This window comes from Tamandua tetradactyla, chromosome 3, assembly GCF_023851605.1.
Source record: "Tamandua tetradactyla isolate mTamTet1 chromosome 3, mTamTet1.pri, whole genome shotgun sequence".
Taxonomy (NCBI): domain Eukaryota; kingdom Metazoa; phylum Chordata; class Mammalia; order Pilosa; family Myrmecophagidae; genus Tamandua; species Tamandua tetradactyla.
Window position 1 is genome coordinate 209301886 of NC_135329.1, and position 13246 is coordinate 209315131.

General features: G+C 41.4%; 1 protein-coding gene across 3 annotated transcripts in view; it reads left to right on the forward strand.

The window, feature by feature from the left end:
* Positions 1–1056: 1056 nt before the first annotated feature.
* Positions 1057–13246, forward strand: part of ATG16L1 (autophagy related 16 like 1) — a 70823-nt gene continuing 58633 nt past the window's right edge. The window contains exons 1-2 of one of the 3 annotated variants that reach the window (XM_077155448.1): positions 1057–1376; positions 12359–12452. In XM_077155448.1, the coding sequence (XP_077011563.1) occupies positions 1262–1376; positions 12359–12452 (209 nt within the window). In that variant the 5' untranslated portion in view covers positions 1057–1261. The remainder of the gene's footprint in view (positions 1377–12358; positions 12453–13246) is intronic. The other 2 variants (XM_077155449.1, XM_077155450.1) reach the window with 2 other exon arrangements.

Genomic DNA, 13246 nt, shown 5'->3' on the forward strand with positions numbered 1-13246 from the left:
GATAATGAGCACAGTGGCCCCAGATGATATACTAGAGGTGATCTAATTGTTGAGCATGTGCAGATTGATTCCATACATGTTCAGTCACAGAACATATGTAAGAAAATGGGGGCTTTAATATGATGATGAGTGTGATTTTTAGTATTACAATGAGGTATAGGTAACTTGTAGGTTAAAATCTAAGTTACTGTGCATGTTAGGTGGGCCCATTGGTTAGATCTGGTCTCGGTTATTAAGATAACTGGACTTGGTGTGGGTTAGTTCTGGGTTGACCAAAGACAATTCATTAATAAACATGAGTGGGTAGAAATGAAGGTTAGTTAACAAGATTTTTACAATCAGAGGGGCAGAAAACAAATCATTATCTGAGATCAAGGCAGCTGGGCTACAATTTAGATATTTCAGGCATTTCCCTCTGTCTACTGCAATATACCAGAAAGCAAAAACGTACATCTATATAATAATTCGGTAATCAAAATCATCCTTTAAATGCTAATTTCTCAGTTACAGACAAACCTGTTTCCAAGGTCAGTGGAGCACTCCTGCTAAAGCAGCTGAACTTGGGCTAAGCCGTGGAGGCACATCAGGTATCCAGATCAAGTTAGCCTTACCACATGCGACAGACGGTGCTAACTGCATCACAGTTTATTCCTTTTATCCTCATAACAACCCTATGAGGTAGGTATTATCACTGTTCCCTTTTTAAGGATGAGGACACTAAGCCTTAGTGAGGGCGTCACTCTCCCACGATCACATAGCTATGGTGTAGGGACTGGACCCCACTTCCGTTTGATAAAACGAAAACTCTAAAAAGGGGAACAGGTTAAAAAAGAAAATACCGCAAAGAGACAAGCAGCAAAGGAAACGGAGGAAGGCGGCGAAAGAGGCCTTTTTGCTGTTTCCTTCCCGATCTAAGTTAGGTCTCCAGCGCGCCGCGAAAGGCCCCCCAGCGGCCGCCTCTCTGCCCCCAAAGCAGCCGACCTCCAGGTAGCGTCACCACCAACCGGCCTGCGCCAGCGTCGGTCGCCTGCATAATGACGTAGCACGTCGGGTGAGGCGAGAGGTCTTCCGGGCCTGCGCCAAAACTATTTCCGGCAGGAGCCGGAAGAGCGTCTCGGATGGCGTCGGGGGCGGCCTCTGAGTGGGGGTGAGGTTTTGGGCTGCCGGCCTTCCGGCGCGCGCTGGCTCTCTCATGCTGCAGGCTGCTGCTGCGGGTCCCCGTTCGGATTGGCGACGCTGAGGCGCCCGGGCAGCGCGCGACATGTCGTCGGGCCTCCGCGCCGCCGACCTCCCCCGCTGGAAAAGCCACATCTCGGAGGAGCTGAGGCGCCGGGACCGGTTGCAGAGGCAGGCATTCGAAGAGATCATCCTGCAGTGTGAGTGGTGCTCATGCGGTCTCGGGAGCAGGGCGGGCTGTGGGGGCCTCGCCTAGGCCACGTGGGGTGCCAGCGGGAAACGGCCGCGGAGTCCCCCGCGCCGCCCGAGCCCTCTGCGGCCGCCCTGGTTGCTTTGTGCCTCCGGCTGCCCGCACACCTTTCCAGATTTCTTATTTTCCTTTCCCTTTATTCTTGGAGGGAATTGTGGAGTGTTTCCCTTCCTAAATAGTGCCGGTTTTACGGGCGGGCACCACTCATATTTGTGATGGTAAAGTTCCGGCAGCGCACACAATGCCCGTGCAGTTACACAGAAGGCTCTAGCAACTTCCCACTTAGACGATTGTGCTAATGAAACGGATACTGACTTTAAGCATTAATTCACAGAATTAATACCGACTTTAGGGTGTAATGGAGCGTTTAGCCTGGATTCCTCAGACCTCTTGCTCCACTCCACCATGTGTTCTATTAGTACATTAGGTCTTAATGTAATTTTTGGTTGGGACTTAATAGGCTACTGCAGGTGAAAACCTTCAGTATGAAAGACGTGACTTCCCCAACCACTTTCGCTATTTGGTTTTCTTCCCTATAGGAAGTAGTTTATACTCTCAGATAAGCTGTGATGAGCATTTCCCTGACTCTACCCCAATCTTCCCTAGTTTTACCATGTCACATTAGGGGAAAGAAAGGGCTACATTTCGGTTCTGTGGTCCCATATGTTCCTTGAAGTATGACAACTCTCCCTAGTTTTGCTGATGATGGGTTCAAAGTAATAGTTACTGTTTATTGAATTCTGATTTGTACTGAATCAGTGGTTCTCAAAACTTGTTCCGGCAGTAGAATCACCTGGGAACCTTTTAAAAACTGTAAATGAGGATGAAGCATGATCTGCCTGCTTCATAAGAGCAGTGCTGTGTACATAAGTGCTTTGGAAGTTATCTTCATTATAGTCTATGAATGTAAGGTGCCTTGAATTGCTCAGAAACAGATTGAGTGTTTTCTGGCATTTAGAAAATGGTCAACTTGACGGGGCAAGAGGATGTGGAAGAAATCTCAAAAACAGGACCCTAGTCCTGGAGAGGGAGTGCATCAATCATTGAGCAGTTCTAGGGTAGTGTATAGTGGGTTTTGTGGGCTAGGAGAGAAGAGGATGGAAGGCAGCTAGGGGCCAGGAGAGCAAGACAACCTTTGCCTGTCATAGGTCATAGACTTCTGTCTAGGCTTTGGGGTTTTCATTGGGAGATCATTTCCAGTTTGTCTGTGGAACATTCCATTCCTCATTCCAGCCTTCCCGGGCTAGTCAAGTTGTGACCATCAACTCAGTCTCTACTTCAGAGCTTGCAGAGAAAGATGAAAGAGGCCATGTGGGTGCCCCCTTCTGTCTCCATCCTTCTCTTTAGTGAGAAGAAACTGGGAAGTGTCAGGGTTCTTTAGAAGAACAGAACCAATAGGAGGTAGGTTGATTGATTAAGAGTTTCATTTTATGGAATTGGCTCACGATTGTGGGGGCTGGCAATCTGAAATCTGGCAGATTGGAAGTTTAGGCAGGAGTTGATGCAGTCTTGAGGCAAAATTTCTTCAAGAAATCTGTTTGCTCTTAACACCTTCAACTGATTGAGGCCCACCCACGTTATCAAGGGTTAATCTCCTCAGCGGATTGTGTTAGCCACATTATAATATGCCTTCACAGCAACACCTAGATTTCTGTTTTAACAGGTAAAATTAACCATCACAGGAAGACCTTTCTTGAATACCTCAGATTCTTTGAGAGACCTGAAATTATCACCAGGCATCCAACTTTGGTGTGATGTTTTGAAGATTTTATTATGCGTGTTTGACACTGTTGAATTTGAAATCTTTCTCTTGGCCATAGAACTATTTCCCTGTTCGTCTGAGCAAATTAATTCAACTCATAGATGAAGAGAGTTTTTTTGTTTCTACCCAGGAGTTCCATTTTCAGATATCAAGGAGAAGTGAGACTCAAGAGTCTCTTCAAGAGTAAAGATAACCTCTTCTGACAAGAAAAGTCACCAGCATAAACCCTAACCAAATTTTGTTCCAAAACAATTCTAACCTCGGACTTTTAGGATTTATAGCATTCCCCTCTGATTGTAGCTATTCACCAAAGTTTCCACCATCAATTTCTTATTCTGCTTTGTGTCCATCACCAGCTGATCTTTTTGTCCTCCTGTGTGTCTGTCATTCCTAACTACATGTTCTTTCTAGCCCTGACTTTTCTTTTGAATATTTGCACTTGTGTTTCCTGTCAAGTTTCTTATCTTCAGAAAGAACTCATTTTTTTCCCTAAACTCTCCCCTCTATTCTTTGTGTGGCACATTGGTGTCTTCTTCCCAGTTGCCTGAGCAAGGAACCTCACAATCAGCTTTGACTTCCTACAAATACAAATTTGCCCATGTAATTGCCTGCTTTTAAAATCTATTAGGTTGAGACTTCCAGGCCAAGATGGCGGCTTAGCAATGTGCACGTTTTAGTTCGTCCTCCAGAACAACTAGTAAATAACCAGAAACAATACAGAACATCTCCTGGGGCCACGTCAGTGACCAGACACACAGCGTACCCCAGTCTGGACCAGCTGGCCCAGCTGAGAGCCCCCCCAGAACCATGAGTTCCCCAAGCTGCGGCAGCTGGCGCCCCTCCCCCACAGCTGCTTCCCAGAGGGGAAAGGAAAGACTTTACCAGCAGCAGGGGCTGAGCACAACCAAACGCCAGTAGTGGAATTAATTAACAAATTCTGACTACTAAAAATAGGCCCCCAGCTCAGGTGAACCTGGTCAAACCGGAGGTTGCTCATTTTTGCCCTGGCCCCAGGGGGGCAGGGCTGATGGAAAAAGAAAAAAAAAAAAAAAAAGAAGGAAACAGAGGTTTTTTGGCCGTGTTTCTACAAAGGCTAGACTGTGTTTGGGTACAACATCAGGGCTCCTCAGGCTACAACTGCCCCAGGCATAGGCAGAAACTCATTTTGAGAGCTTGTCTGGAACCTGTGCCTTCCCCAAGGGAGGGGTGAAGCCCAACTCAGGTGGAATCCCTCTCTCAAGGAATTTAGACACCAGGGCTTGGTAGTTTGAAGCCATTAAAACAAGCCTAAAACCCCTCCTCTAGCTCCACCACACCCCCAGCCAAAATTAAAGATACCGCATCATCTTATGCTGGTGGAACCTATCGGCACACAAGAACCACATACTGGGCAGGATAAGAAAAACAGAGCCCAGAGACTTCACAGGAAAGTCTGTACCAACACAGGTGATTCATTCCTCTGGATAGGAGGCCAATTTGGTCTGGGAAAATCCAGCTTGGGTCTATAATACCTACGTATACCCTCCTAAGGGTGGGGGGAAAAAGGCACCCTACAAGCAGGACAAGAAACAAAACAAGAACTGAAAAATTCTCCTCTGTTAAACAAAACCTAAGCTAGAGATCCAGAAAAAGCTGAACTGAATGTCAAAGAACAGAGAGACAACAAATTCATCCAGCAAGAAAACCCTAGGTAAAAGAAGTGAAAGCAATCTCCAGAATAAACTAATTAAGGTAATTAAAGGCCTAGACCCCAGCAAAAAATAACAAATCACACTGGGAAAATTGAAGATATCGCCCAATCAAAGGAACAAACCAACAATTCAAATGAGATATAGGAGCTGAAACATTTAATTCAGAATATACGAACAGACATGGAAAACCTCATCAAAAACCAAATCAATGAATTGAGGGAGGATATAAAGAAGGCAAGGAATGAACAAAAAGAAGAAATTGAAAGTCTGAAAAAACAAATCACAGAACATATGGGAATGAAAGGCCCAGTAGAAGAGATAAAAAAACAATGGAAACCTACATTGGTAGATTTCAAGAGGCAGAACATAGGATTAATGAACTGGAGGACGGAACATCTGAAATCTGACAAGAAAAAGAAAATATAGGGAAAAAATGGAAAAATATGAGCAGGGACTCAGGGAATTGAAGGACAACATGAAGCACACGAATATACGTGTTGTGGGTGTCCCAGAAGGAGAAGAGAAGGGAAAGGAAGGAGAAAAACTAATGGAGGGAATTATCACTGAAAATTTCCCAACTCCTATGAGAACTTAAAATTATAGATCCAAGAAGTTCAGCGTACCCCAAAGAGAATAGATCCAAATAGATGTACTTCAAGACGTTTACTAATCAGAATGTCAGAGGTCAAAGAGAAAGAATCTTGAAAGCAGCAAGAGAAAAGCAATCCATTACATGCAAGGGAAGCCCAATAAGACTATGCATAGGCTTCCGGAGAAGATGGCGGCTTAGTAAGACGCGTGGGTCTTAGTTCCTCCTCCAGAAAAGCAACTAAAGAAACAGAAACAATACGAAACAGCTCCCGGAGCCACGACAGAGACCAAAAAGACAGCGTACCCCATTCTGGAACGGCTGAACGGGCAGGGAGAATCCACTGCGGTGAGATACCCGAGGGGCGCGCGTTTTCCCGGCCGGGGGGCTGGCGACTGGGGTCCCCTCCACGCACGTGGCTCCCGGGTCTGACTGGGAACGTTGGATAGCGGGGCCCTCCCGTCACGCTTGGCGTTTCGGGCCAGCTGGGCAATTAGGACCGGCACTCTCCCAAGCCGCAGCGGCCAGCGACCCCCACCTCCATGCGCGGTTTCCCGGGCCGACTGCCGTGCAGACAGACGAGCGCCACGAGCGCCACCTACTGGGCAGGAAAAGAAAAACAGAGCCCAGAGATTTCACAGAAAAAGCTTTCAACCAGCTGGGTCCCACACCCAGGGAAATCTGATCAAATGCCCAGACACCAGCAGAAAATAATGGATGACGCTCGGAAAATTGAAGATATGGCCCAGTCAAAGGAACAAACCAATAGTTCAAATGAGATACAGGAGCTGAAACAACTAATGCTGAATATACGAACAGAAATGGAAAAACTCTTCAAAAACCAAATCAATAAATTGAGGGAGGACATGAAGAAGACATGGGCTGAACAAAAAGAAGAAATAGAAAATCTGAAAAAACAAATCACAGAACTTATGGGAGTGAAGAACAAAGAAGAAAAAATGGAAAAAACAATGGATACCTACAATGGTAGATCTAAAGAAACAGAAGCTACAATTAGTGAACTGGAGGATGGAACATCTGAATTCCAAAAAGAAACAGAAACTATAGGGAAAAGAATGGAAAAACTTGAGCAGGGAATCAGGGAACTGAATGACAATATGAAGCGCACAAATATACGTGTTGTGGGTGTCCCAGAAGGAGAAGAGAAGGGAAAAGGAGGAGAAAAACTAATGGAAGAAATTATCACTGAAAATTTCCCAACTCTTATGAAAGACCTAAAATTACAGATCCAAGAAGTGCAGCGCACCCCAAAGAGATTAGACCCAAATAGGCGTTCTCCAAGACACTTACTAGTTAGAATGTCAGAGGTCAAAGAGAAAGAGAGGATCTTGAAAGCAGCAAGAGAAAAACAATCTGTCACATACAAGGGAAACCCAATAAGACTATGTGTAGATTTCTCAGCAGAAACCATGGAAGCTAGAAGACAGTGGGATGATATATTTAAATTACTAAAAGAGAAAAACTGCCAACCAAGACTCCTATATCCAGCAAAATTGTCCTTCAAAAATGAAGGAGAAATTAAAACATTTATAGACAAAAAGTCACTGAGAGAATTTGTGACCAAGAGACCAGCTCTGCAAGAAATACTAAAGGGAGCACTAGAGTCAGATACGAAAAGACAGAAGAGAGAGGTATGGAGTAAAGTGTAGAAAGAAGGAAAATCAGATATGATATACATAATACAAAAGCCAAAATGGTAGAGGAAAATATTATCCAAACAGTAATAATACTAAAAGTTAATGGACTGAATTTCCCAATCAAAAGACATAGAATGGCAGAATGGATTACGACCCAGCAATACCACTGCTAGGTATCTACTCAAAGGACTTAAGGGCAAAGACACAGACGGACATTTGCACACCAGTGTTTATAGCAGCATTATCTACAATTGCAAAGAGATGGAAACAGCCAAAATGTTCATCAACAGACGAGTGGCTAAACAAACTGTGGCGTATACCTACGATGGAATATTATGCAGCTTTAAGACAGACTAAACTTATGAAGCATGTAATAACATGGATGGACCTAGAGAACATTATGCTGAGTGAGTCTAGCCCAAAACTAAAGGACAAATACTGTAAGGTCCCACTGATGTGAACCGACATTCGAGAATCAGCTTGGAATATATCATTGGTAACAGAGACCAGCAGGAGTTAGAAACAGGGTAAGATAATGGGTAATTGGAGCTGAAGGGATACAGACTGTGCAACAGGACTAGATACAAAAACTCAAAAATGGACAGCACAATAATACCTAAGTGTAATGTAACTAGGTTGCAACACTGAATGAAGCTGTACCTGAAATATGGTTTTTTTTGTGTGTGTTTGTATCTTTTGTTTTTGTTTTTTTTTCTTTTTCCTTTTTATATATATATATTATTAGTATTATTATTTTAATTCTCTTCTCTATATTAACATTCTATATCTTTTTCTGCTGTTTTGCTAGTTCTTTTCCTAAATCGATGCAAATGTACTAAGAAATGATGATCATACATCTATGTGATGATACTAAGAATTACTGAGTGCATTTGTAGAATGGAATGATTTCTAAATGTTGTGTTAATTTCTTTTCTTTTTTTTGATTAATAAAAAAAATTAAAAAAAAAAAAAAAAAAAAGACTATGCATAGATTTCCCAACAGAAACCATGGAGGCAAGAAGACAGTGGGATGATATATTTAAATTATTAAAAGAGAAAAACTGCTGACCAAGAATTCTGTATGCAGCAAAACTGTCCTTCAAAAATGAGGGAGAAATTAAAATATTTTCAGAGAAAAAAATCACTGAGAGAATTTGTGACCAAGAGACCAGCTCTGCAAGAAATACTAAAGGGAGCACTAGAGACAGATACGAAGGCAGAAGAGAGAGGTGTGGGGAAGAGTGTAGAAAGGAAGACCATGAGTAAAGGTAAAAAGAAGGAAAATTAGAAGGACATATAAAAGCCAAAAGGCAAAATGGTAGAGGAGGGTGCTGCCCGGGCAGTAATAACACTGATGTTGATGGATTAAGCGTCCCAATCAGGGGGCATGGACTGGCAGAATGGATTAGGGAATGGGACCCATCTATATGCTGTCTCTACTCAAAGGACATGAGGGCAAGGACACAAATGGACATTTGCACACCAATGTTTATAGCAGTATTATTTACAATTACCAAGAGATGGAAACAGCCAAAATGTCCATCAACAGATGGGTGGCTAAACAAACTGGTATATACTTATGATGGAATATTATACAGCTGTAAGACAGAATACAGTTGTGAAGTATGTAACAACATGGGTGGACCTTAAGGACCTTATGCTGAGTGAGATTAGCCAGAAACAAAAGGACAAATACTGTGTAGTCTCACTGATATGAACTGACATTAGTGAACAAACTTGGAGAATTTCGTTGGTAACAGAGACCATCAGGAGATAGAAATAGGGTAAAATATTGGGTAGTTGGAGCTGAAGGGATACAGATTGTGCAATAGGGTAAGATATTGGGTAGTTGGAGCTGAAGGGATACAGATTGTGCAGCAGGACTGAATGTACAAACTCAGAAATGGACAGCACGATACTACCTAACTATAATACAATTATGTTAAAACACTGAATGAAGCTGCATGTGAGAATGATAGAGGGAGGAGGGCTGGGGGCACAATGAAATCAGAAAGAAAGACGATGAAGATTGAGATGGTATAATCTAGGATTGCCTAGAGTGTGTAATGACAGTGACTAAATGTACAAATTTAAAAAACGTTTTTGTGCGAAGAAGAACAAAGGAATGTCATTACTGCAGGGTGCTGAAAACAGATGGTAATTAATATTTTAAAATTTTAACTTATGTGTGAGACTAAAGTAAAAAATGTTTATTTGGCACAAAATTTATATTTTGACTAGTGCATTTCCTAATATAACTTATGTAGATAGCTTGGTTGAACAACATAAGTACGTGGAACCTTGGTAGGACATGAGATTTTGTTGGTTTGTCCAGAGTGATGCCCCGATGAATCCCAGAGTGATTTGATCAGTGAATGGAAAAGTATTTGCAAAGTCCCCTTAGGGGAATGGTGAGAACGGGGGAAAATTCAACCTCCCCAAGTTGAATTCTTGATATTCTCACAAGCAGTGTGGACAACAAAAGCTGTAGGCTGAGCTCCCAGTCTTGGGGTTTGTTCATATGAAACTTAACCCCACAAAGGATAGGGTCAAGTCTACTTAAAATTAGGCCTACGAGTCACTCCCAAGAGAACCTCTTCTGTTGCTCAGATGTGGCCTCTCTCTCCAGCCAACATAGGCAAACTCACCAACCTCCCCCTGTCTACGTGGAATGTGACTCCCAGGGGTGTGGACCTTCCTGGCAACATGGTACAGAAATCCTAGAATGAGCTGATACTCAGCATCAAGGGATTGAGGAAACCTTCTCGACCAAAAGGGGAACAGTGAAATGAGACAAAATAAAGTGTCAGTGGCTGAGAGATTCCAAACAGAGTTGAGAGGTTATCCTGGAGGTTATTCTACGCATTAAGTAGATATCACCTTGTTATCCAAGAGGAAATGGAGAGGCTGGAGGGGACTGCCTGAAAATGTAGAGCTGTGTTCCAGTAGCCATGTTTCTTGATGATGATTGTATAATAGTGTAGCTTTCACAGTGTGACTGTGTGATTGTGAAAACCTTGTGTCTTATGCTCCTTTTATCTACCTTGTCAACAGATGAGTAGAACATATGGAATAAAAATAAATAGGGGAAGCAAATATTAAAATAAATTTAGTTTGAAATGCTAGTGACCAATGAAAGGGAGGAGTAAGGGGTATGGTGTGTATGGTTTTTTTTTTTTCTGTTTTCGCTTTATTTTTCTGTTGTCTTTTTATTTCTTTTTCTGAATTGATGCAAATGTCTAAGAAATGATGATGATGATGAATATGCAACTATGTGATGATATTGTGAATTACTGGTTATATATGTAGAATGGAATGATCTCATATTAAGAATGTTTGTGTTTCTTTCCTGTAATTTTTTTTAATTAATTAAAAAATTAAAAAAAAAATCTATTAGTTTACTTTTGCCAGCAAGGAAACGTTTAAATTTCTTGACCTGCCCTTTTTTTTTTTCCAAAGAGAAAAAAGAGTTTATTATTAGGCATGTAGTAGGAGAGCAGACAACCTAGCAGCCCAAAATCTGTCTCCCTGAGTTTAGAGGGCTCAAGGTTTTTAAGGATTTTTATTTTTTTAATTTTTAAAGTACCACCAAACACAAACATTCTTAACTTTTGATCATTCCATTCAACATACATAATTAGTAATTCACAGTATCGTCACATAGTTGCATATTCATCATGATCATTTCTTGAAACATTTGCATCTATTCAGAAAAAGAAATAAAAAGAAAACAAAAAAGTTCATACATACTATACCCCTTACTCCTCCCTTTCATTGATCACTGCTGTCAATTTCAATCTCAATTTATTTTAACATTTGTTCCCCCTATTATTTATTTTTATTCCATATGTTTTACTTGTCTGTTGATAATGTAGATAAAAGGAGCATCAGACAGAGTCACATTGTGAAAACTATATCAGTATTCAATCATCTTCAGGAAACATGGCTACTGGAACACAGCTCTGCATTTTCAGGCAGTTCCCTCCAGCCTCTCCATTACATCTTAACTAACAAGGTGATATCTATTTAATGCGTAAGAATAACCTCCAGGATAACCTCTCTACTCTGTTTGAAATCTCTCAGCATTGACACTTTATTTTGCCTCATTTCGCTGTTCCCCTTTTGGTCGAGAAGGTTTTCTCAATCCCTTGATGCTGAGTATCAGCTCATTCTAGGATTTCTGTCCCACGTTGCCAGGAAGGTCCACACCCCTGGGAGTCATGTCCCATGTAGACAGGGGGAGGGTGGTGTGTTTGCTTGTTGTGTTGGCTGGAGAGAGAGGCCACATCTGAGCAACAGAAGAGGTTCTCTTGGGAGTGACTCGTAGGCCTAATTTTAAGTAGACTTGACCCTATCCTTTGTGGGGTTAAGTTTCATATGAACAGACCCCAAGTTTGGGGGCTCAGCCTATAGCTTTGGTTGTCTGCACTGCTTGTGAGAATATCAAGAATTCAACTTGGGGAGGTTGATTTTCCCCCTTTCTCACCATTCCCTGAAGGGAACTTTGCAAATACTTTTTTATTCACTGATCAAATCACTCTGGGATTCATCGGGGCATCACTCTGGACAAACCAACAAAATCTCACTAACCTGCCCTTTTCATATATTGATTCCAACATGAATTTCCCTACATTACCTATTAACTGTCTGTTCTTCCTTCTGCCTGGACCATCCTTTAAGACCTGGCTCACATTTCGACACCTGTGGAACTGTCTCTGAAAATGACTGGAGAATCACTCTTTGTACCTTTTTATACTTGACCCTCATTAGATTTGCTCTTCTTGAATTCAGGGACCATCTTATTCTTATTTGTATTCCTGGTGCCCCAATGAACTTCTTTTTAAATTTACCAAATTATGGTAAAGTTTTCCCGTATTCTTAGAGGTGTACAGCATTTCACTTTTCCGTTATGTTTGGTGTGTTTCTTTCCTTCTCTCTTTTTTTTTCCTCCCACTCTTGAGGTTCAAACTAGTAGCTTGGAAATAGAAAGCAGTTTTGACTGCCTTTAGTAGAGGGCTCATTTTTATTGTATACGTTCATGAATTTTGTACATTTGCTACAGTAGATCACAAATAAGAATTAATGAGATCCACCCGGCTTGTCTTCTGGTTATTTTTTTGGTTCAAATCTTTATAACATATAAAGTAGTACTGAAGTATTCTAAAGTGTATATAGGTTTTAATAACTTATTTTTCACCCTCCCCTCCCCGCCCCCCCCCTTTTTTTTAATAGATAACAAGTTGCTGGAAAAGTCAGATCTTCATTCAGTTTTGGCCCATAAACTGCAAACTGAGAAGCATGACATACCAAACAGGCACGAGATAAGGTATTTTAAAACCAGCCTATATTCTTTGTGTCTCCTCTATTGAAATGTCGTTAACATTCAGTTCTCATTTCTAATAATGTAGAAGCAAAGCAAGTACTGTTTCTTAGCTCAGGGTTTTGTCAGCTGCTTTCAAGTAAGAACTGAAGCCAAATTATTAAAATAAGTTTTTAAAAGTTGTGTATATACCTAAAAGGTCTGTCATCAGTATGATGCTTTCAACTTGGGAAATTTCTTAAGGCAACTTTCAGGGCTATTTTTCTTTTAGCCTGCCAGGGCTCATTTTTAAAATTAGAGACAAGAAAATACTCCTGCACAGATTTACATAGATTTCATTAGTATTAACTTGGGCGGTGCATAAACACAAATTGCTTTTTATACAGTCTGGGTCTCTGATCCTTTTTAGTTCAGTGTTTTTCAACATATTAGTAGATTGTGAAAGTTTTAGCAGGTTGTGACAGGCTTTCTTTTTTTAAGAAATAGAGTAGAAAAATATCAGTGCATTTCAATAGGAAGGATAAGTTTGCTTCATTAAACCATATATGTGAGAGTACAGTGTGTTTGCTGGGCCATTTATGTAAACTATTTCTCATCAGGGTTATGGTCAAAGAAACCTGAATGCCATACTTATCTAGCAGCTTAAATGGGATCATTCTAGAGTCTTCCTGTCCTCTTTTAGTGTTCATCATGTTTGCATATTAAATTGATGGGTTGAACAGGAACAATACCCATTATTGCATTAAAACACATAGTTTGCACCTTGATTAACATTTAGCTATTGTCAAACAAACTTGATA